Source organism: Rhinolophus sinicus, linkage group LG17 (assembly GCF_036562045.2).
Source record: "Rhinolophus sinicus isolate RSC01 linkage group LG17, ASM3656204v1, whole genome shotgun sequence".
In the NCBI taxonomy this organism is placed as follows: Eukaryota; Metazoa; Chordata; class Mammalia; order Chiroptera; family Rhinolophidae; genus Rhinolophus; species Rhinolophus sinicus.
The window spans coordinates 650,799-675,038 of NC_133766.1; the positions used below are offsets into that span (position 1 = coordinate 650,799).

Here is a 24,240-nt window from a genome sequence, read left to right on the forward strand (position 1 = left end):
TTATGTTAGATCGAATGGCACTTCAGCCGTCACTGGGCTTCGTGCAGACCCGCCACGCGCAACACGACCTCCCACGTCCACGGGCTTCTCCGGGCCGGGCCGCAGCGCGCGTGCGCACCTGCACACAGGCGACGCGTTCTGGTCGCGGGCCCCGCAGCGGCCCGGGTGCCTTGTCCTGCGCCGCTTCGTGCCGAGGCCGGAGGCCGGGGAGGCGGGGTCCACAGTGGCAGAGCCGAGCGCGGGCTCACTGTCGCCGGCTCAGGTTACAGGATCCCTGTGCTTGCACGTCCTGCACCGCTTCGTGCCTGGTTGTGCAGAAGTCAACGTGCCTGGCCTCCCGCTCTTGGGACCTAAAACACCACGAACCGGACAGTCGGGGCGCTGCTGGGCACCCGGCCGACCGGAGGCGAAGGAGCAGCCGGAGGCCAGCGGGCGCCAGGCTCGCCCGCAGGAATCTGCTCAGAAACGCGCCTCTTCGGCAACCACCGCGCCGGCGGTCCGACATCCGGCCGCGGGGCCGCGACTCACTTCCGGCGAGAGCGCGAGCCCGCGGGCAGCCACCCGGCCCGAGCCCCGCGGAGCCGCGTTGGCGTCGGCGCGGGGGGCGGGGCCTCGGCGCGGGGGCGGGGCCTGAGCGGACGGCCGCCATTGGCCGGAGGAGGCGTGACGCGCAGGCCCCGCCCCTCAGGCCCGGCCGCCCGCGCTCGCGGCGCTGACGTGTCGCCGGGCGCTTCCTCCTCGGCGCCGCGGGCTGTAGCGGCGGCTGAGGGGCGGGCTGGCGGGCGGTGCTCCTCGGCCCGGCCCCCGGCCCAGCCCCCGGCTCCGCCGCCCGGCCCCCGCACCGCGGTATATATGCGGGACGCCGAGCCGGAGCCGGGTGGACGCCGTCGCGCCGAGGTTGGTGAGAGGCCCCCGCGGCCGCCGTCCCGGGGGGTCGGGGCTGAGCCGGGCGAGCGCGCGAGCGGACGCGGGCCCCGTGGCCGGTGGGGGACGTGGGCCGGGCCGGGGCCGCGCTGGGGCGGGTGAGGGCCCGCGGGGAGGAGCGGGCTGAGGCGTGTGCGGGGCGAGGGGTGTGTCACACGGCTGCAGAGGCGCCACGCGTGGATGGGGACGGGCCTGGCGACAGCGACGCCGGCCTTGGGGGACCCGCGGGGGCAGGTGGCGCCGGGCTGCTGCGGGACGAGTCGGGGTGACCAGAGGAGGGAGATGCTGTGGGGACGTGGCAGCGGGACAAACCCCACGTGGCCTTGTCCGTGTGGCTCGTAGGGGGAACGGGGAGGGTTGGCGTGTGTGGCTCCCCGCGTGGGCCGAGCGGGACGGTCGCAGCCGGGCACGCAGGCGCCGACACACGCTGTCCCGAGAGGGGTGTGCGGACCCCGCTGTGTCTGTGCGCGGGGCTTGGGCGGCCGGCAGGTGACACGCGCGTCCTCGCGTCGCGCTTCTGGTGAAGGACTTTCGGGTGGGATTCGCTGGGTGTGCGCGCAGGGTCCGCAGGAACCGACGGCGGCCCCACGGCCGCGCTGCCCTCGGTGCGGGCGCTCGCGGCGTGGCCCAGCCCCGGGGCTCAGAGCAACTAAGAGGCGCTGCGAACTTGGGGCGCAGAGATGGAGCCAGGAGACCAAAGGGGGGTAGAACCGGCTGCCGTGCAAGTTCTCCCAACGGCGGTGGTTAACGGTGCCCTGCGACCACGTTTGCCGGTGTTTCTGACGCTCGTGTGTCAGGCTGCGGGCGCGACCGCGTTCTGGCGTCATTTCTACAGCAGATCGTCAACCTTCCCAGACTTTGGGGTCAGAACAACAATCGTGGCCTGCCTGCCGTCTCCAGCCCGGCTCACGGGGACACACGTGCCCCTCGTGTCGGAATCAGTGGGGAAACGGCAGTTTCCGCGGCACGGAGGTGGTTACATCTGCCTTAGAAAACCATAGGAATATTACCCACGTCGGACACTCAACTGTGCCTGTCACCCGAGGAAGTTGACACGTTGTGTAATGACCACAGCTGCCCTTGCCAACCGTTGCCGACCACCAGTGGTCTAGGCTCAGGATTAGAGTTTATTTAACCTGCGAGTTGTCTTATTTGCATGGATTTATTTCCTCAAGCATCTGAAGGTACATAAGTGTCTGATGACCTTTTAGGGAAAGTTTGATTTACCGTGTTTCCCAGAAAATAAGACCTAGCCGACCATCAGCTCTGATGCATCTTTTGGAGCAGAAATTAATATAAAACCCGGTCTTTTTAAATATAAGACCAGGTATAATATATAATATATATATTATTAATATATATATTAATACGGGTCTTAATATTAATTTTTGCTCCAAAAGACGCATTAGAGCTGATGGTCCAGGTAGGTCTTATTTTCAGGGAAATGTGGTACATCTTAGAATAATAGTATGTTTTCATATGTGTTTGAGTAGGCAGAGCTATTTGCACTGCCCGCTCTTGTGTGAGGGTGTGTCAGAAAGGTCAGTTGTGTTATCTTCATGAGAAAATGTGCACACAGGGAGCTGAAATTATTTGCACAGGGTCCAACAGTGGGAGGGACCAAGGACTCAGCCTTCCTGCTGTCCAGTTACCTGGCTCCCTGCTGAGCGTCCCACTGTGCTATGCTCCCTTAAACCTGGGCAACACAGTGGTGTAGGTGATACCTTGCGAAAGACCCCGTTCCTTGGAAAACAGATTAATATAAACCTATCTCTCTCAGCTGCCCTTTTTTATATGACGTATTTTTTAAATTAAAAAATAATGGCCTCATAGGTCTTGAGACCTGCATCTACCAGTGGAAATGCCTTGGAACACCCGCGTGAGCCCAGGCTCAGTGTGCCGGCTTCTCTGCTTCTGTGTGTGTCTGTATCCCCCAGATGGTTGCACTGAGTCCATAACTTACATCTGCTGATGGCCTCTGAGCTCTAGACTGCATTTTGCTGTCTCATCAGCATTTCTGTTTGCATGTCTAACACACATGTGAGACTTAACGGGACCAAGAGTGGAGGTTGATTTCCTGCACTCTGCACACACATCCCTAGGTCTGTGCCTGTCCCGCATGTCCCCACCTCAGGACCTGGGACCACCTCTGGGAGTCATCTTTACTGGGCTCCACACTCCATGACCTAACCCTCTAGGTCCACTCTGGGAGCCCAGCTTCTCCGCGCTCTGAGCCACCATGGTCTTCTCTCCTCTGGACTATTTGGCGGCTCCCTAATGGCCTGCTGGCTTCCGCTTTGGCCTTCAGCACACAGCGGCGGAGGGACCCTTGGAAACCTAGATCAGACTGTGACTCTTCCCAGCTCCAAACCCCCCAACCCCAGAGTCCTTACCTTGGTCGGAAGGCCCTACTCATGTGGCCTCTGCTCACTTCTCCAGCCTCATTTCCAGTCACTCTTTGCTTTGGTCACTGGCTCCAGCTGCTCCAACCTTCATGCTGTCCCTCAAGCTCTCCCGGGGACGGCCACGCACCTGCCTGTGCTGGGGTTCCTGTACCGGCAGCCCCTCCCCCGGTGTTAGCCTCACGCAGGTGTGTCTGCAAGTGTCCCACAGGCCGGGCCAGGCCTCCCCCACTGCAGAGCCCGCCGGCCCCCTTTGCTTTTCAGCCCCTCAGCCCACTTTGCTCTTCACAGTGCTTGTCTTGTCACACTGCCCGGCTTTTTCTCTAACCGGCTGTCTCCCCCTCTGCAGTGTCGGCCTGCGTGTTGCTTTGCTCACTGCTGTGTCTCTGTCTCCTAGATAAGCCCCTGGCAGACAGGAGGTGCTCAGTAAATGTTTGTGGCATGAATGCATGGCACATGACAGTTAAACAGTTTTCCATCTTAAATTGTCTCTTCGTGTATCTTTGCCTAGTAAAAGGAGACTTAGCAGTGACCTGCTCACAGTGAGAAGGTGCTGCCATCATCTCTCATTACGCAGAACTGACAACAGCCTCACCCAGCGCCACTTGCCGCCAGCGCTGAATACTGTCCTGCCCCTTAAGCATGTATCACTTGAACCGTTTTTCATGCTGTCCCACTGGCTGCAGCTGAGGAGGGAGGTGCTGTTGGCTTTGATCTGCCATGACCTCGTGCTAGGAGGAGACGCGGCTGCGTCCTTGGCACCGACCTTTCCTGCCCTTCACGTCAGAGCTAAGCAGTTGCAGTGCCCTCCCTGCTGATTCTTCACAGGGACCTCCCTGCATGTATGCTCTACAGCTGATGTGGTGCCGTCCTCATCCTCGGGTTTAGTGCACCTGCAGTTGTCTTTAACAGTGTTTTCCTGCTTCTCCTTGCCCCGCCTACAGTCTGTTTAGGCCACTGCTCCTTTCTTTCATCTCTCTGAAGCATGGTGACCGTGGCACTACCTGTTTAGAAACCTCTGTTGGCTTCCTGTTACTGTGCTGGTCTAGATGCCTCTGCCTAGTTCTCAGGTGGTTTAGCCCCACCTGAATCACCTCCGTGTTTCCCATCGTTCTGCACAAAACTTGCACTTCCTCACTGCTCTGAGTCCCACACCTGCCTGCAGGTGGCCACCAGCTGTGCCTGCCTCCTAATCTCATCTGTGTGACCTGCTCAGCCCCGGAGGCATAGCTGTGTGTGCTGCTCTGTGCATTTCACTTCTCTGTACGTGGCAAATAGGTTAAGTATTTCCTCATTCCCTTAGTTTCTGGTACTGTGCACGCTAACATTTGCTGTATTATCACAAATGCTCTTAAAAACACTTTCTCACCCATTGGCTGTGTCTATTGCTTATCCCTTTAGAGCCTAATTCTTAGTAAAGACACTGGACACGTTTTTATCACTTCTCTGCAGAAGTTGCTATTGAAACAAAGTGTATCTTTCATGATTATAGGTGGTCCTATCTTCTCGAGTTCTGTCATAGCCCGAATACAGCAGAGTCACTTCCATCATTAGAGACAAAAGGAGAACAGTTGGAATATTGAGCTGTGAGCTGTTCCCAGTGGGAGCTCAGTGGGCAGGGGATGGCACAGAGGTGACTAAATGTGGCAGCGTATGACTGGACTCAGCCTGCCTGGGCTCAGTCCCAGCACTGCCGACTTGCAGGAATGGCAGTAATCATCCTTATGTCGTCTGGTGGTTGACACTGAATGAGACCGTGTAGGCAAGGCCCCCAGTGCCATTCGTGTTGTCTTCCAGATGCTGCCACGCAAAGGCACAAGTGCCCAGCTTAACACCAAGTTTTTTAATGTACTCAACTTGGAGCAGGAAAATCCACCAGGTTTCCAGGGTGGACTCTGACCTGTTGTTGATTCCTTTTCTCGTGTAGGTTTGTGGCTGCCACCCTGTTTCCTTGAGGCGTGGCTGGCAGGGCACGATGAACGTCGCTGAGCTGCGCAGCAGGCTGTCCCAAGCCGGGCAGGCGCACGTGCTGCAGTTCTGGCCGGAGCTGCAGGAGGCCCAGCAGGCGGAGCTGTACGCAGAGCTGGAGGCCATGGACTTCGAGGAGCTGCACGCCTTCTTCCAGAAGGCCACTGCGGAGTCCGGCCGGGCGCAGCGAGCCGGCGTGGACGCGCGCATGGAGCCTGTCCCTCGGGATGTGCTGGGCAGTGCCACCCGGGACCAGGACCAGCTCCAGGCCTGGGAAAGTGAAGGTACTGAGCCTGCGAATGTTTGTCCTCAAGTGTGTGAGGACACGCTGAGTGTGAGTCACTCATCTGGCACGAGTCCCATGCTGCCTTCTACCAGGGGGCCAATCAGAAAGTGACAGTTTAGCCGAGACCTCTGCAGTGTCTCCCACTGCTGGTCCCTCCATTCTCTTTCATCGCTGCCATCTCTGCTGCCTGATTCAAACGTCTTCTCACGCCTGCCTTAAATTGCGTCTAATCTCTTTCCTTTGTCAATTTTCATGCTCCTACTAGATATCTCTTCCTGAAGCACCAGTCCACTGTCTCCACTTATGCTGGAAAGGCTTAGACGGAAGCCTTCCCTCCCCGGGCCCCTGTCTCCATTTCCTACCCCCTGGGTTTCCACTCTCACTGTCCTGCACATGTTAGCCAGGCTGAGGAAGTCCCTTCGCCCTGAGCATTTCACTGTGGACTTCCTGCCTCTGCTCACGCGTGTCCTAGGCCTGCTTGGGCCTTTGCTCCTCTCTCCCAGGTCACGGGGCCACCTGGTGAGGCCATGACCTGGGGCTGTGCCAGGCAGGTCCCTGCCCTGGGGGCGCTTGCACCCACTCTTTAAGCTGCACCAGGCACACCTGCCATTTGATCCATTACCTTGTCCTCAGTGTCCCAAGTTGGGGTCCTTCATCCGTGCTTTTCTTTCATCCCAACTTATAATAAGAGTTGTTGTGTTTGTCTGCAATGTGGCATCGTAAACTCGTCCAGGGCAGTCTGTGACCTGCTGGCTGCGTGTGTCACATGGCATTTAGAATAGGACTTTGGGTTATAAGTTGGTCGATAAATGTTTGTTGAATTGCCCCAACCCTTCTACTTCTAAAACATGTCATAAAATCTGTCCCCGTCACAAGTACTAGTGAAAGCTTTTGAGAATGGCAGGTAGGTCACCTGTAGCTTCTCTGGGGGAGTGAGGCGCTGTGGCCGTTCTCGTCCACTCCCCTCTGTGAGAAAAGGATGACCGAGTCCCGCGGGCCAGGCCCCTGGCTGCGTCTGTGTGCTCCTCGCAGACCGGGACCTGGGTCCTCGACCGTAGAATGAGAAGCTCTCCTTCCTTTTTAAACGTTACGTTATTGCACAAATAATACCGAACAACAGGACTAGAGAACCTGCCGTGACCTCATCAAATCGTCCTCGTTTGTTCTCGTTGCCACCGAGCACTTGATTAGATACATGTGTGCGTTCATCGTTCATCAATGTGCAGTGATACTGGAGATAGACTCTTAGCGCCTGTATTTGTGCCACACTATGGCTGTTTTCCGTTTGTTTTCCATTCTTTGGCACTCCCTGTTCCCCTCACCCCCCAACAAAGAAAGGTAACCACCATTATCAACTTTCTGTCTACCTCTCCGTCTCTTTCTCTGAGCTTACAGATTTACTGGGCTTCAGACGGTGTTGCAAAGAGCCGTAGGGGTTCCTCTCCCACAGCAACTGTCATGTAGGGAGGGGGAGCAGATTTCAGACAGGTAGGCGTCCAACCCTTCCATCTCCCCACTACAGGAGCAGATCTGCTTGCCTTGGTTTATGTATCTGATCTTTGCATGAGGTTTTATTTAAAAGGGGCTGGGGATTAAAACACATTGAAAATAACCGGGCAATCTTCCAGGAGGCCCCTTCAGCTCTGAAATGCTTGGCAGTGGTGACCCAGCTTCTTCCGTAGAGCAGGGCTCCGCACGACGCTGGAGAGGGTGGCCTCAGGTGGAGCCTTCTGGGTGAGCAGCTCTGGTGGTCCGGTGGCCCCTGCTGACGTTGGATTCATTAATCCTTCCTCCTTCACTGGGTTTCAGAAAGGCTGCTGCTCTAACCCAGACCTGTTCTTATTTTCGAGCATCCCTGCTGCCAGTATTTCTCCTTGCGACTTTATGAGGATGAAATCTTAGCATGAACTCTTACGGAAAGTCAGAGCGTTGACCTTGTGTAGCAGTGGGGACCATGAGCAACCATTAAAGGTTCCTGTAATCCAAGTTTTCCTCATGACCTTTATTAGTTGGTATCTGTGAAACTAGTCTACTTTTATGACTTTCTGTTTAAACTAAAGACTGCAACTACTACCAGCAATAGCACAGGAAGGTACAAAGCAAACATCCTTTTGGCTTACTGTCAAGGGAACAATGTTTGTGGCTTAAACAGCAGGGGTGGAGAGAGAGACTTTGTAACCAACGTTATATCCTTTTCACTCAGCCAGAAACTTCCATGTGTGTGCAAACTCATAACACAGTGAGGTCTTTGCAGTAAGTTATCAAAGGAAGGAGATGCCATTGGGAAGGTTAGGATGCTAGATTTCGGATAGTGGAAAGGTCCTGGTAATTGTATGAAAGTGTAATTATATATAATAACATGGACTAGTTTTAGGAGTTTTTTTAATTTATACACCTACGTGACTACCACTCTAATCAAAATATACAGCATTTCCATCATGTCACAGTTTCCTCGTGTCATTTTGCAGGCAGACCCCCAGCTCATTCGTGGGGTCTCAGAGCCAGGTGTCCTGACTTCCAAGCCTGTGCTGCACAGCTCCCCAGCCGAGGGGTTTTTCTTGACACTTACTGCGTGGTGGCTTGCCTAGACTGTTTGCATGCTTGCTGATTAATTTATTCTTGATTAATTTGTAGGCTGGCGGTAATTTAATAGCATTATCCTGAAGGCCAGATATCTTCTTTTGTCCTTTCTTTCTCCTGAGTCGCCACATCTGATAAGCAGTCAAGTACTTGTAACACATTTGTACCATCTCTTGGTCTTTGCCTGCCAGTATTATCAGAAAGAAAAGTACTTGTTCATTAAAGCGTATTATTCATTGTTTGGTGTTTGGTTGCATTATATAAACTTAATTTTTTGATAATAAAAATGTTTTTATTAACAAGCTAGTCCTCCGTGACTGCATGGGTTCTTTGTTCCTTATGCAGGTAGGGTGACTCTGCCGCTCTGTGTGTGTGTGTGTGTGATCCTAACGTGTAGAATTGTAGAGGTTTTGTGATACATGTGTTTCCTTTTCTAGGATTTTTCCAGATTTCTCAGAACAAAGTGGCAGTTCTTCTCCTAGCTGGTGGGCAGGGGACAAGACTCGGTGTTGCCTATCCCAAGGGCATGTATGATGTTGGTTTGCCATCCCATAAGACACTTTTTCAGATTCAAGCAGAGCGCATCCTGAAGCTGCAGCAGTTGGCTGAAAAATATCACGGCAACAAGTGTGTCATTCCATGGTAAGATATGTCTGTCTCCTTGTGGGGAGTGTCTGCACATATACTGGTTAAGACACCCCGAATGCTGTGTGCTTTATCCATAAGCAGGTGTGTTTCCTGGTGCTGACTTTCTTGGGAGCTGTAATCTACTGTGCATGTGAAAAGTACTAGTGTTACAGCTAGTAGGTGATCGCGCTAGCCTCATGAGCAGTATAGACTCACCTCCTTTTACGTCCCTCCTTGAGGACCTCTGGGAGCTTGTGCGTCTCAGTCTAGGAACTCATGTCCTGAAGTACCAGCTTATCTAGCACCCCCCCGCCCTCCCTCAGCTGAAAGCTCCGCTGGCTTCTGTGCTGTGGGCCAGACCTGGTTGTCAGCCAGCCAGCCTGCCGTGTTCTCAGGGCCGCCTCAGCCGCTCTTCTCTCCGAAGCACAAACAGTTATGGGAAACGCGACTCTGCGTTTTAGTTTTTGATTTCGCTCTTCAATCTCTCCCAGAGCAGCTTTGACCGTTAGCATGTTTGAGGGTGTGAGATCCCCCACGTCCTTGATCTTGTCACGTTAGCCCCAGATGACCAGCAAAGGCTCTACTGGCCTCTGTGTCCTGCCTGGTCCGAGCCCAGACTCCCTATCACTCGCCTGGACCTGGGTCACAAATGTCCCCGGGACGAGGCAGCTGTATATCCTCGGCTCCCCTCTGAAAGGGTCTCACTGTCTCGGATTTTAGTTATAATCCATGTTGCTCTGTAGCTCTGACACTTCTAAAGTGGACTTTTTGCAATTTCCCAGCTTTCCTAGTGCTTCCCCACACAAGTATTGGCCTACTTGTGAACTACGTTTTTCCATCTTGATTCCTTTGGCGACTTTTGAGGGACATCTGTGTTCTAAGTGGCCAACATTCAACTTGCAGCCCTGGCCTCCCGCTGTCATCTTGGATTTCCTTCTCTCTCCTCACAACTCAGAATTTCTGTTATTTCTTAGGCAGAGAAGTTTAGCCACCTCTTTTGTCATCTTCTAAGTCACGCCAAGCCTTTTGTATCCAAAGTTCAAAATACCCAGGACAGTTTGTTAAGCAGACAGATACCTACTGTGGTGGGAAATTACACCAACTTTCTTCATTTATTCATCCAGCAGCTGCTAATTGTCAGCTTCTAGGTGCTGCCAAATAGATAAAATCCCCTCTTACGTGTAGTTCACAGCCTACGAAGGGCAAAGCTACTGCAGTTACTCATTGTGGTTTCAGATGGAACTCTTTTCTCCTTTGCCACATCGGCACAGAGCATAGTTGTGCTTCGATGATTTGAAGTGAAAGGTGAGCGGAGCCCAGATTCCATTTCAAAATTTTAGTAAAAGCCGTAAGAGACCATTAGAATGTATTGCAGTTACCCTTTTCTCCTTGTTCACTTAGAATGGGAATTTTTCACTTAAAATCTACTTTTTGCGGAGTTCTCAGACAATTACTGAGCTGCCTGTAGGCGCCCTTCAGGAGGCGTGTTCACTATTGCTCTGGAACATACGCAGTGCGTCAGGATGGGTGGAGGTAGTAGAAGGAACCCTCGGGGAGCAGCTACTGCCTGTGGCAGGAAAGGATGAGGGAAGTCAGTTGCTCACGGAGACATCGCCGCTTGGGAAAAAGGCACGGCTTTTCTTGCCCTAATTCACACAGCGCAGTTGCTTAGGAGATGCACTTTTCTCTTGCCAGGTACATAATGACCAGTGGCAGAACGATGGAATCTACAGAGGAATTCTTCGCCAAGCACAAGTACTTTGGTTTAAGAAAAGAGAATGTAATCTTTTTTCAGCAGGGAATGCTGCCAGCCATGACTTTTGATGGGAAGATTATTCTGGAAGAGAAGCACAAGGTTTCTATGGCTCCAGGTTGGTGACTTGCTCATTGGTGGGGACCAGATATGGTAGTAACGTCAATCATTCAATTTTGATTTTCTTTTTTATGTGGTAATTTGGATATTAAAAAATTGATATTGAATTTTTTTTTTTTGCAATTTAGCGGTGATTTTAAAAAATGGAAACATTCATGGGTGACATGGATTTGCATTTATTGTCTTGTGGATGTGTGGCCTGGAGATAGATTGGAGCGGCATTCATAGTACCTCTTGTCTCTGCCTGGTGTTTTATGTACAGCAGTGTTCGTGGCTGCGTTGTTTATTGCAGTGAGAAAGGGGAAATTGGAGTTCATTTATAGTATTGCTTCTTAACTAGTATTAGAATCGTTGTTTGGAGACATTGGATGGCAGAGAAATCACTTTGGTAGGTTAAGTGAGAGCGCGAGAAGCACAAAGCTGCATGCGCGGTGCCATCAGGACCAGCAATCGGCACAAACCAGCCGTGCGTGTGTGTGTGCATTTGTGCACACGGCCGTGCCTTAGTGGCATCCCTAGAATCGGGCAGCGGACGCCTGTGTGGCCACATATGGTGACCCTGCGTGTGGTCCCAATTCTGAAGATGAGCGTGTTGACAGATTGAGATGTGTCTGAATCACTATTTGGAGGAAAGGCCAAAAGGAAGTGACCCTCAGCACTGACAGTGGTGCTCTCCACGTGCAGGCGTTTAGTTCTTCTTCACTCTTTTTCCTTCTGCTTCTTTCTGTTGAATCAATGGAAGAATTCACTATTCTTAGCTCTGTTTTGTGAAGCTGTCTGATTTTTTTCATTGTTTAAGCTATGGCTGAGGTTATTGATGGAAGTAGCACATTAGGCAGTACTAGAAATAGATGGGGAAAGAAGCAGCTTTTTCTTACGGTTAGTTTAAATCACCATAGGCTTTCATATTAATCTGTTTTTTTTAATAAATTATTGGTACAAATTGCTCATGTATCTTTATAGTTGAGATGGGAGAAACTGTCAGCATTAGGACTGTAATGCAAAGCCAGCTTGAGTCATACAGGTGTTAATAAAACTTGGACTGTCATGAAATAACCACTGCCTGATAAATAATTGTATTATATATTCCATAATATGCTACTGGCTGAATCGTGACAAGGGCTGAGTTCAGAAGGAAAGTCCGGGCTTTGGGGTGGCTTGTCCTGCAGTCCTCAGGGTGTTGTCTGGATTCTTAGGTGCAGTTTCCTCCCGAGTCACACAGTCCGATGTTCTGACACCGGAATCTCCTTCGGGCTGTTCTGTGCCTGTGGCCTGTGCTGACCGGCCTGTGGGTTCGCGCCATGTGGGTCCTGGCGCGCTGCTAAGGGGCTGTTTGATTTGCAGATGGGAACGGTGGTCTGTACCGGGCCCTGGCCGCCCAGAACATTGTGCAGGACATGGAGCGAAGGGGCGTGGGGTGCGTCCACGTCTACTGTGTGGACAACATCCTGGTGCGGGTGGCCGACCCCCGCTTCATCGGCTTCTGCGTTCAGAAAGGAGCGGACTGTGGGGCTAAGGTAAGGCCTTTCCCAGCGGCAGTGCAGCCCCACGTGGGCTTCCTCTGTCAGGACGCGCTCCAGCACACTGGCTGCACTGGGCGACCTGAGTGTTTCCGAACCACTCATCCCTCTAAGGTACTTAACTAACTAGCCCACACCCACTCTTTGCCTTAAATTGCACATTTGATTCTGGAAGGAATGTGTGCTTGTCCATCACAAGTCAGAGTCTAAAATGTGTGAGGGTGACGTGTGAGCCCCTGGGAAAGGTTTGTCCAGCACTAGGCCTGGGTGGGCCTATTCACCTGAGTTGCATTTGACCCGAGTCACCCACTTTCTTCCTCTGACGGAGTCACTGGAGTAGTAAGTACGGGAAATGGGGCGGAAATAGCACATTCAGATGTCAGCAAGGCATTGGGCAGGGTACCCGGGATAGTCTCGGGAGTGAGGTGGAAATAGGCGGACTGGGGATAAGGGTGGGTGAGGAGATTGGTAGTTGCTGGAAGGACCACAGACATACTGCTGTTCATGAAGAAGGAGGGAGGTTTGTGATGCCGTGTGTCCTTGGCATTGTTCCTCCTTTTAGCCGCTTTTTGGTTGTGCAGGTGATGCTAGAGGAGACATGCCTTTTTGGTCGTGAATGACACATCTGGTATATCTAGGACTCTAATAGACAGCAAACATGAAAGACCCTAAACACACGTTGGAAGCCTTTAAAATATTAATGCAAGCATTACTTTCGTGAAAATCTATAAAGGCATCAATTCTGACCAAATCAAAGTATAACACAATCCTGATCAAAGTCCCAAATGAGATTATTTTGGGACATTTGGAGACAACATGATTGTAAAGTTTAGAGTAAACGTGTGACGATGGCCAGGAAAATGTCAAATAAGGAGGGAAGAGGGTTGGCGACAATCTGTCAGATATGAAAATGGAGTGTAAATGAAAAGTAACTAGGCGTGTAGTGCTGAAACCAGAGTGGAGTGATAGACTAATGGGACAGCATAGATTCCTGAGAAACACGTCCGTGTATGTCTAAGACTGTACTGTGTAAAACCACGGTGTTGCAAGTCAGTGGGGGAAGCGAATGAGACAACGAGCTAAAGGTAAAGTAAGATGTCTCTTTGAAATCTCACGCCCAAATCAGTTTCAAATAGATTACAAAGTTAAATATAAAAAAGCCACAGGATGTTAGCAGAAAGTATAGAATAATTTTGTAATATTGACATGAAGGGAAGACCTTTCTGCCAAAAGCGAAAACCATGTAGGCGTCTGACAAAATGGAAATCCGACTACATATAAATTTGAAATATCTGGATTTAAAAAGAAGACCTGCCCTAAGAGACATCCCATAGCCTTGGTTGGAGATTTTCTATTACAAAAATGTCATTTCCCTCAAAATCTGTATATAAATCTACTACAAAGTCATAGACGGAAACTGAAGTCTGAAATTTACCAGTACAAGATTTGAGAGATTCAGCTGTAGACCTACTAAGACTCCCCCTCAGTTGAAAATAGAAGAGTTGGTTTAGTTCGTGTCTTTAAGACCTCTGTGTGTCCCAGTCTCTCAGTTTCTGTCCTGTAAACAGATGCAGTAGAGACATGGATTGGACTGTAAGTAGCTACTAAGCTCTAAAAAACAAACAAAACAGTGTCTTTCTGACTTTGTTCCACTTGGTGTCATACTTTTTTCTAAAACAGAAACTGAAATGTCACTGTTCTGACTTCAGTACCGTTTTAAATTCTGCCTGACCAGAGAATGTTGACCCTGAAGGACCTCGGAAACCATCTGGCCCGCGCCTTTGGTCTCAGAACTGAGCCCCCGCCCCACCCCCTCCCCCCTTGTCCTAAATCAGTTTTAGGCTTGAGGCCCTTCGTCCCATTAGCCAGCCAGGATTAGAATTCATGTTTCATACTTGTCGTTTTAGTGGCACCACATTAGCACCACATTTAGTAGCACCACATTATAAAACCAGGCTCTGTGCAGTAATGACGTTTTTGCTGCTAGCTCAGAAACTTTAAATTGGTGTGCCAACTTCTCTGAGTGTACTGGTCGTGCAGAGATGCACGTGTAATCAGGCCCCCCTCTCCACGACCCGCGGGGCCCCCAGGACAAGTCGGCCTGTCTTCCTGCTTGGTTCTGTGTCTGGAATGTAACGCAGTGGTCATTAGTGGGTGAATAAATCACTACTCAGATGGAACCGACATGTGACCAGACTGGTGTGTTAGAACTTCTAGAAGTGTTAGGAACCATTTCTATAACCTGTCCTCCCACCCTTTTTATTTTAAGAAATCAAGATATTAAAAAATATTTTTAAACGCTCCTATGTTCAGGAGTGATTCACAGTGTGGTAGTAGAATTCTTTCAGTGCTTTTTAAAATAAGCTCCTGTCTTGGTGAATTAAGTTTTCTAATGGAGTGAGAGCCTTGAGAAAAGACTGATGAGTGTAGTGGTTTGCAAAGGACAAAGCTGAACCGAGCGGGGGCCATGGTGAGTTAAAGATCATTCTGTAAGCCGTTGCAGTCACTTGGGGGGTTTGTGAGCGCAGCTTTCAGGAGCTAGCTTGCGGAACCTAGAGCAGCCCTCTTCCTTTATTCTGTCTTTTCTGAGTCGTATAAACGGACCTCCAAGTCTACGCAGTTTACAGGTGCTTTCTTTTGTCACCTAGACTTTTATAATATGTGGAAGTTAATAGTTGTCACAGAAGTAAACCCTCCCCAGCAGATTGACACTTGGCAGATGTACAATGTGAATACGCTTATTTTTATTTTCCATGACTGACCGGGAGCAGGGCATGTAGAGGTGACTTGAAAGTAAACCTTGTGTATGTTTTTGCTTTTTTGAAAACTTGGGGACGAGAGGAATTGATTGCGAATTCCCTGGTCGTAGACCCACACGGCAGAGTCCGGAGAGAGAGGGGCTGCTGGGCTGCTAGACGAGAACTGCAGAGAGGCCCACAGCTGGTTTAAAGCGTGTGGCTGTGGACTGTTTCCCTCCAGTTTCATCCCTGTCCTTGGGAGAAAGTTTCTTTTCCTTGAGTACTGGGCTCCTGTCTGGGGGCGCACAGTGACACTACACAGCAGCCTTACACAGGAGCGCTGGCCTGCGGCCTCCTGGGCTGGCCCGCGGCCGTGTCCACGAGGCTCGAGCCGCTGCCACAGCCTGGAAGCCGCTGCTGGCTGTGTTCATTTTAAGCGATCAGTTGCTGAAGAAAGTTTTAACTTGATGGAGACGATTTCACGTAGATTTAAGTAGGCTTTTCACACTGGGCACAGATTTTTCAAAATCTCGGAAGCAGAGCAAACAAAACAATATCTTCAAACACTTACTGTTTGATTCTTCCGTTGGACATGGTCTCATGTGATTCTTGGCCTTCTGTTACTGCACTGCATACGCTCTTTCACTGTTTTCTTCTAAACAGTTGAAGCAAGTTGTGTGAGATTGGGGTGCTGGGGTAGCAGAAGCACCTGTGAGGTCTTTAAAAACTTGAATGCTCTTACGTTTTCCCTCTGCCTTTTTGATTTACACCTTTCTCTCAGCCCCCCGTTAGCCCAGACCCGTTGATAGATGATCAAATCACTGTTTTCCAAACGTTTTTAAAGTACAGGCTCGCTTCCTTCAAACAAAACCTAGCGTGCAAACCAGATAACACGGGTGGGCTTTTCTGTCTGATGGTGGAGTGGGAGCCCGGGGACCCGCCTGCTCTGCTCCCTGGCCACACCGAGTCCCTGCAAAGCCAGAGGTCGCTGTATTCGTGAAGAAAGGGGAGAAACATCCTCTTCAGATGAAATGGTGGTTTGGACAATAGAAAGTGAGAGGCAAATGCCTGATATTTTTGTCTTGTGAATCCCAGAGAAATTTCATTTCCTTTATTCTGAAAGTAGTTGAAGTGTGGTGAAGGATCCATGAAATTATAAAATAGGAGGCGTTGGGGGGATATAGACTCCTCATCTATTAATAATTGCTCCCCGTCCAGGCCATGCCTCTGGGCTCTGTGTCTCATGGACTTTCTACCCCACGGTTCAGTCAGGTGACAAACAGGAAGGAGGCGATTTACCTGATTTCCAGCTGGGAAGTAGTATTTCACAGAGTGTAAAGATGGATGGGTGGTGGCCTAACATTAAAGACTGCTCTTGACTTGAGGCCTTAGAGACAGGCAGGCAGGGCTGTGACTGGCCTTGGCAGTGGCCGATGGCCAGCACAGCGCTCATTGTTCTCACTGTCCTGTGTGTCTGGCGGCAGGTGGTGGAGAAGACGAACCCCACGGAGCCTGTGGGCGTGGTGTGCCGCGTGGACGGCGTGTACCAGGTGGTGGAGTACAGCGAGATCGCCCTGGCCACGGCGCAGAGGCGTGGCCCCGACGGCCGGCTGCAGTTCAGCGCCGGCAACATCGCCAACCACTTCTTCACCGTGCCGTTCCTGAGAGACGTGGTCAAGTACGCGGGGCTGAGGGCGGTTCCTTAGCGTCAGGCAGAGTCAGTCACGCAGCAGGGTTCCCCTTCTGTCCTGGGGGCCACCTTCACCCATGGCAGTGTGTCAGGGGCGGTGTCACCAGGCAGATTCGTGGGGCCCGTCCCCAGTGTGCGGGTTGTGTGGTGTGCCCCCTTTCCCAGCCTCCCCTCCCTGCAGCTGTGCTGGGCCTGCTGAGGCAACGTTCAGCCAGTGAGACACCCTGTTTGCTGCAGCTGGAAACAGGCACAGATGTCTCCACTGCCACACTGAGCCTGAGTTTCTGGGGGTTGATATAAGCCACCGGCAGTTTTAAGGAGCTGCTCCCATGATTTAAAGCAGTGGTTCCCAGACGCATCTCCAGGAAGCAGTGCGTTAGCGTGAAGAGAAGGACCCTGAGGGAGACCTGGATGGAAACCAGCAGGGTAGTGCCCCCGAGGGAAAACGAGCTGTTGTATCCCTCAGATTGTAACCTGGAGGACGTCCTCACGTCCGCTTCTCCACCTGATCGCTGCTAGGCATTCGAGGCGACTGTTTCCAAAGTCACTCGGCTTCACTGTAGAGTAGCAACTCCAGTTCCCAAGTATTTCCTGTCCACGCCGCTGTTTGTAGCTGTGTCCATTCATCCATAGCAACTAGTAACCCTCATCTTTCCTTCTCAGACGTCATGGGTCTCAGTTGGGAAAGTTGGGCAAAGAGTAAAACGTTCTATAAAAGACATGGGAGTTCTGGGAGAGACACTGGTGTGAGCAGCGTGTGTGGACGTCTTCACTCGATTGTTTAATGAAAGGAACAGGAAAATCTGTCCGTCTGCTGTTAGATTCGAACTGAAACTCGCCGAGTGCTCTTCGCTTTCAGGACGGGGCCCTGAGTCTTGGTGGTGCAGCGTCGGCTCCTGGGGTTTCCGTTTGGAAACTGACTCTCTCGCTCTTGCTCTCACTCTCGCTCAGGGTGCATGAGCCCCAGTTACTGCACCACGTGGCTCAGAAGAAGATCCCATGTGTGGGTCCCCAGGGGCAGCGGGTCAAGCCAGACAAGCCGAACGGGATAAAGATGGAGAAGTTCGTCTTTGACATCTTCCAGTTTGCCAAGTACGTTTCACCCCATGCAGAGCCTCTGAGGACACTTCCCCGCAGGCCCGTAGCTCACTGGCTCTCCTTAAACTGCTGTCACGTAACTGGGCCGAGAGACTAGAAAGGTTAGGCTGGGCTGGCCCACGCGTGTGTGGTGCCTTACAGACCTGGGAGGATGTGTGTTTGCATCACACCGCTCTCTGTGAGGAGCACACTTGGTGTGGAGACGTGTGTCTCAGAATTTGACCAGCATGGAAACGCAGAAGATAAACCAGCTGTTGAAGATTAATCTTCCCATGTGCATTTCTAAATCATCTTTTTTTTTTTTCAGAACAGATGCTAATGTGGTCTTTTGCATTAAAATTTCTGGTCTTTCTGACTTCAAGTGTGTTAGAGTTGGGGGTGGAAGTGCTCTCTCACCTGCATGGGGGAAGAGCTCGGACCTTCTTTAGCGCAGGCCAAGCACTCCCTCTTTCACGTCCATTTGCAGGGGGGCTGAGGGAGCGAGCCTGCCATTGCAGAGCCAGGCTTAGCTGCGGAGCCAGGACTCATGTGTGGGTGCAGTCTGTTTTGTAACCAGTGTCTGCGGTTCCGCTCTAGGAAGTTTGTGGTGTATGAAGTGTTGCGGGAAGATGAGTTCTCCCCGCTGAAGAACGCGGACAGCCAGAACGGCAAGGACAACCCCACGACCGCCAGGCACGCGCTCATGTCCCTGCATCACTGCTGGGTGCTCAACGCGGGCGGCCACTTCATCGACGAAAACGGCTCGCGTCTGCCAGCCATTCCCCGGTAAGCCCGCAGCTCCCAGTGTGGCCGCTTCCTGGGCTTCTCTTGCTGGCTCCCTCCTCCGCGCTCTGCTGTGCTCCTGGGTGGTTTTCACAGAGGCGGGGCACTGACATGGGCAGCTCCTGACGCGAGCTTGTCACAGCCATGGCCAGGAGAGTGCTGGCTTCACCACCTCGTAAGCAGGAGTCTCTTCGATGCCTCTTGGTTTTCGGCTCCATCTCCTCTGAGTCAGTGAAACGGCTGGTCCTAAGTGATGGTCCAAGGGCCTTCTTTTGGGGTGCCTTGTGGTTTGAGCCCGCCAGCGGCACACTGTGCCACGGGCAGGAGCCGGGGTCACTGCCCATGTGTGTGGCCTCACCGTTAGTGCCGTCTGTGACACCTCAAGTCCCGCTACCCGCACGCTGTCTACCAGACACAGCGTCACTGAGGGAGGTGCCAGGAAGGGACGGGAGTGTCACGTATATCCCCTGATACTCAAGCTTTAGAAATGTTCTGAGATTTTACAGGTTAAAAGAGGGTGGTTATAGCACTTTTAGCCAAACTTTGGATTTTATGATAAAGCCTAGAACTCCCCCATCTAAATCATTTGATGTTTCTGTACATGAGTGAAACCACTCTGCTGAGGGAGAAGACGGCTGACTGGAGAAAATGCACGAAAGCACCAGACTGCCCTGGTGTTGGAGCCAGGCTCTGGGGCTGACTGCTCTGTACTGTTTTTGCAGCAGGAGCGGTGGTGAGCTGACTCACTGTCCAGGGCCACTTTCAGGCTCTGCCGTGTCAGCAAGCTTGCTTGTGGCATGTCACACTGTCCTCATGCTTCATCTTTCGCCACTGAGTTTGTTTGTTTGTTTTGACCGCTCGGATTGCCTTTGCCAGTTTATAATTTACCATAAATACATGCCTTTCTGTCAGATGTATTTTGCAATTCCACATCACTGTTACTGTTTGGTTTGTTTCCATTCCCATTAATGCTTATTTATTCCCACATAGCAGTGCTGCCAATGGACAGTCAGAGAGCATCACAGCGGGTGTCAATTACAAGTAAATATCCCAGCCGCCTGCGGTGCATGGTGACGGCTGTGCTTCTCTGGTACTAACTGGCCCGGTAGCTTAGTGCTCTGCCTGTTGGTGGTGTGGGGGTGGACAGGTGAAGCTTTGGTGGGGGTGTACCGCTTACTTGGTGGCAGGTCTCTGTCTGGATGACACTAACTCAGAATCTCAGTGAATGCTGGAGACGGGAGCATGCTTACTAAGAATCTGACCACAGGGCTCTGAGCCTGCAGCGACACTTTGCAAGTGAGACCTAGAGCAGGTCACAGCCGGGAAGCGACTTTGGATCCCAAGTCACCTGTCAGCATAGCTTAATAGGCCCCTTAAGGTAGTGTTCTGTAGGTGTGTCTTACTGAGCTGGGTGTGTGCTCTCAGTGGGAAGGCTCGTAATGCGGCGGAAACTGTTCTTTTGATTATTCTCGTGCTCGTGGCTCCCCTGTTGGTCTCTGGGTGTTAGTCTAGTCAGCTATCCTGCTCCTGAAGAAAGTCTCTGTCTGAACGGCAAATCGTTTTTAGTGGGAGCAGCATGTGCCCTCTCCTTTGGGTGTGGACAGAGCCTGCAGAAGCTGCCGACTTGGTGGCGAAGGAGACAGCTCCTGTTCTTGTTCCAGATTAAACGTGGTTGGGTGTCGTGTGCGTCCTAAGTGAGATAACGGGACGCGTACGGGGCAAAGGGGCTGGAGGCGGGAGGTGCCACAGGAAGGCCATTTCATCTGTGTGTGTTTTCGTCTCTGCCTGTAGAGACAGGTCCCATGCTGTCACTGGTTCTGGGCTGTGGCCCTGGACGACAGGAAGGGGACTCACACCTGGCTGGCTTCTTCCAGGAGCCACAGACGACTGTCGCCCCTCATGCCATGGGCCCTGGGATGCAGACACATCCTTTGCCATTTTCTGTCCTGTTCATCGTTTTGAATGTGTGGAAGCAAGCTGCTTTTATGATCTAAGAAATAAAATTTGACCCTAAATTTCCTTCTCATTGAACCATCGCTTTTAACCTAAAAAGTGAAAGTTTCTTAATTTACACCCCAAAACAGCCTCCAGCTATGTCAGTTAAAATACAAAACATTTAAACAGTTCTTGCTGAAGTGCTTTTAGTACTTTTCTCCCACTTACTTCATTTTAGCCATTTGCAGATTAATTAAACTGAAATCAAAGTTTGTCCCCAAATGGGGTCATGGACATAGAAACAGTTCCTGCTGAAATCAGGGCGCCCTCAGAGAGTGGAGACACTACCTAGACGTGAGAAGTGGAGAGGGGGAGGAGATCGCCTGGGGATATCCTGAAAGAATGGAAACAAGATGCTGAGTTTTGACAAAACGACGTTGTTTTTGTTTTTCACCCACTGAACAGTGTCAGCTGCAGAAGTAAGCAGGCTAACAAACCAGGCCGTGGTGGTGTCAGGCCAGTTTGCCTGTCTTCTGACACTGAACGTCTGGCGATGGGAGCGCCTGCCTTTCCTTCTCCAGGGATCTGGCGTTGTTCCTTAAAGCCGACTTTCCTCATTTCCTGGGGGGTCTTTGTGGTATAGAAGGAAGGATACTCAGGCCAGCTGTGTGTTCCTGGGGTTTAAAACCACATCCTGGTCCGGGCGCCCCGAATCGCTCAGGGCTCCTGGTGGGGCGGGCTCTGTACCATCTTAGCAGTGGGGTGGACTTCATTTTCCCGCTTGGTCTAATAGGACTCTGAGCTTCCCTAGGGGGTCTGACCAGATCTCTTGAGCTCTGCTGATAAAACCTGACACATCTGGGAAGATGTGCGCCCCATCTTTTAAGACACCTTTTCTCCACATCGGTCTGTCATACGTTAACTTTCATAGGCCTGCAGGTGCTGCTAGCAGCTTACACAAGATAAAGAAGTCATTTCTTACAGCCTGTTGGAGGGTTCACAGTGCACGTACATGAAAGTCACGTGACCTCATCAGGCAGTGTGTGTTAAATGTGTGGAATAAGTGATGATGACCCAGGAGGCAGTGGCTTAGCAGGTGTCTGCCACATGTATGATTTTTGTATCGTAAATGAATGAGGGCAGTCAGGATGAACTAGTGGTCACGGGAAGGCTGGGGCTTGGCTAAACCCTAGAGGATGGGTATGATTTGGACAGCCAGAGGGGCCGTAGTGGGGAAGGAGTTGGGATGAACCAGAGAGAGTGTGACTGCCCTGGTGTGAGTGGGAAGCAGCAGGAAAAGTCCGTTGGAGTGGGACATGCATAGAGCACCGTGAAGACCGCTAGATGGTTCTGTTTAGAGGAAGGCTGGACATGGCTGAGCTCAGGAAACCCTGGTTCACTGACTCTGCTGTCGCTTCCGGCACGGCGAAGGGGAGCTCTGGTTTGAGACTGCAAGAGCCTGGAGGTTAGTGTGCCTGTGTCCTGTTGGTAAACTTGTTGAAATGTGAGAGGCTCAGTGGCTTAAGGACTTCAGATGTGTTTTGAAGACCATTTGTTGGCTTGTGTGTTAGGTCCTTTAGGACCAGATGGCAGGTGGCTGAAACGTTGACCATGAACTGGCGGAAGCCTGGGCATGGGTGCATCTGCCTGAGCTCTTCTTGGGGAGAGGATAGGAGCCCTTGGGAACACTGAGTAGATCTGCTAATCTAGGAGATTTGAGGTACAGAAAAACATGTCTGGGAAGTAACTGACCTTGAGAACAGCACTGAACTGTCCAGGAGAGCTGTCTGCATTGAAGGGATGCTTACGTGTGCTGTCCAGTTGGGTGGTCATTAGCTATTCGTGGCTACAGAACACTGGAGATGAGGTTATTCTGACTAAGGAACTGAATTTTAAAATTATAACTCATGTTAAAATGGGAATGAAGTCTAATGCCACACGTGGCCAGTGGCTCCTGTGTTGGGGCTGCAGCAGCACCTCGCTGTCAGGACCAGCCAAGTGTGGAGGGTTCAGGGCCCCTCGCCACACGCCTGAGCGTAGTGTATCTTCAGCAGGTGGTCCGTCCTCTATCACGTGGACACTTGGAAAGGACCTCACTGCGATGGCTGTTGGGGTAACTGTGTCAGTGTGGGCGAGGTGCTAACCCCTGGCACCTGCCCCGGACAGTGTCCTTCTGACCATGTCAAGTTCACGGGCACTTAATCCTCAGGGAGTCAGTGATCCAGGGCCGGGGTGTCGGAGCAGGAGCATTCTGTGGTCAGCAAGCTTCTCGGAGGGGAGCGCGCTCTGTGCTGTCGCTCTGGCAAGTGACATGGGAAGCAGAGTCCTTACCACGTTTGGTTTTTCCCTCAGCTTGAAGGACGCCAATGATGTGCCGATCCAGTGTGAGATCTCCCCCCTCGTCTCCTACGCCGGAGAGGTGAGTGCACTTTGTGTTCCCTGCTTTCTAATGGCGGGCTTCTGGTGGTGGTAGTGCTGCGCTTAGAGAAGACGGAGGGCTTCCGGTGGCCCTTCCCCGAGGAGCCCCTCAGGGGGACGAGCACGGCTGGGGGACGAGCACGGCTGGGGGACGAGCACGGCTGGGGGACGAGCCCCTCTGGGGGATGAGCCCAAAGGGTGCATCCGCCCTGAATCCTTTTCCCTGAGAATTGCTGTTACGGCTTTGCATCTGTCCCAGAAGTGGGTTACGTAGCACAAACAGAATCTTTACTGTTCAGTGCTTTTCACCTATACGTGCAATGCAATGGGCTTTTAAAATAACATGAAACAGCCTGGTTTTTTAGATAAATCATCTGACTCTTTTTAGCGCAATATGATTTTTCCTCTCAGAGAGTCTATTTTGTTCATAGACTTAGTGCTCGTTACACCTTTAAGGCCCGGGAGTGAGGGTCCCCACTCTTCTCATAGGGGATCTATTCTCTGGAGATCGCGCTCAGTGTGCTCAGTTCTGGCAGCAGAGGCCGCGCCCGCGCAGTTAGTTCTGCTGCTGCTGCTGCTGCTGCTGGTTGTAGGGGGAATGAGGGTCATCTGCTGACTTCAGAGTTACAGCATCATCAGAAGAGTTTTACTGCTTTTTAGTGTTTGTTTTGTGCTGTCATAAGTAGGTCATTCAGCCCAGGTTAGAATAAATAGGTTTCTATCGACTTAAATTCTGCGTCTCAGCGCGACTTCTGACATCCATGCTTTAAATCATTGTTACCGCCACTGAGTCCAGCCGTGCGTGGCTCGTGCTCGCCAGTTTTCCTAACAGTGTTTCATTTCACCCCTTCTCGTAGGGAATAGAAAGTTACGTGGCAGGTAAAGAATTCCACGCACCTTTAATCATCGACGAGAATGGAGTCCATGAGTTGGTGAAGAACGGCCTATGAGCCCGGCCCCCAGCTGCGCACCGTCAGGATGGGGTCTGGTTTTCATAGACCCCCTGCGACCCCCAGGCCGCCTCCTGGAGCATCAGGCAGAGCACCCACAGGCTCCGTGTGCTCGTTGACCTTCGTAATGACCGTGGCCCCCAACATCCAAGTGACTGGACTTCAGGAAGCATTTTTACGGTTCTCAGCTCATCGAAGGTCTTATTTATATTTTTCAATTGTATAATTCTTTCCCAAACCAACGAACATTTCCCACAGCGTGGGTAGTCAGGTGTGCGCCACCCCTTTCCTCGGAGCTGCAAGCAGTCGTTCTCAGAGCTGGACATACGCGGTAATCACATGCCGTTGTGCGTGTGGGAAGGTTTCTATGGTACTAGAAGTTTGTTTTATTTTATCAAAAAGTAAACTTTTTCAAGAAAATAATTGGATAGTAAAATAAACTTTTCTTCTTGTCTCTGGAGTGTCATTT

The 24,240-nt window shown here is 51.6% G+C and overlaps 1 protein-coding gene across 3 annotated transcripts; it reads left to right on the forward strand.

Annotated features, from left to right (window-relative positions):
• Nucleotides 1-717: 717 nt before the first annotated feature.
• UAP1 (UDP-N-acetylglucosamine pyrophosphorylase 1) lies at nucleotides 718-24,225 on the forward strand. Of its 3 annotated transcripts, none has more exons than XM_074322061.1 (11): nucleotides 718-897; nucleotides 5,254-5,578; nucleotides 8,598-8,802; nucleotides 10,483-10,658; nucleotides 12,005-12,177; nucleotides 16,403-16,596; nucleotides 17,560-17,700; nucleotides 18,283-18,471; nucleotides 19,459-19,509; nucleotides 22,756-22,822; nucleotides 23,679-24,225. In XM_074322061.1, the coding sequence occupies exons 1-11, from the start codon at nucleotides 853-855 to the stop codon at nucleotides 23,769-23,771; spliced, it is 1,659 nt and encodes a 552-aa protein (XP_074178162.1). In that variant the 5' UTR covers nucleotides 718-852; the 3' UTR covers nucleotides 23,772-24,225. The 3 variants fall into 3 exon arrangements, with proteins under 3 accessions (XP_074178162.1, XP_074178163.1, XP_074178164.1); XM_074322062.1 differs by having other exon boundaries at nucleotides 19,462-19,509; XM_074322063.1 differs by lacking the exon at nucleotides 19,459-19,509.
• Nucleotides 24,226-24,240: the final 15 nt, after the last annotated feature.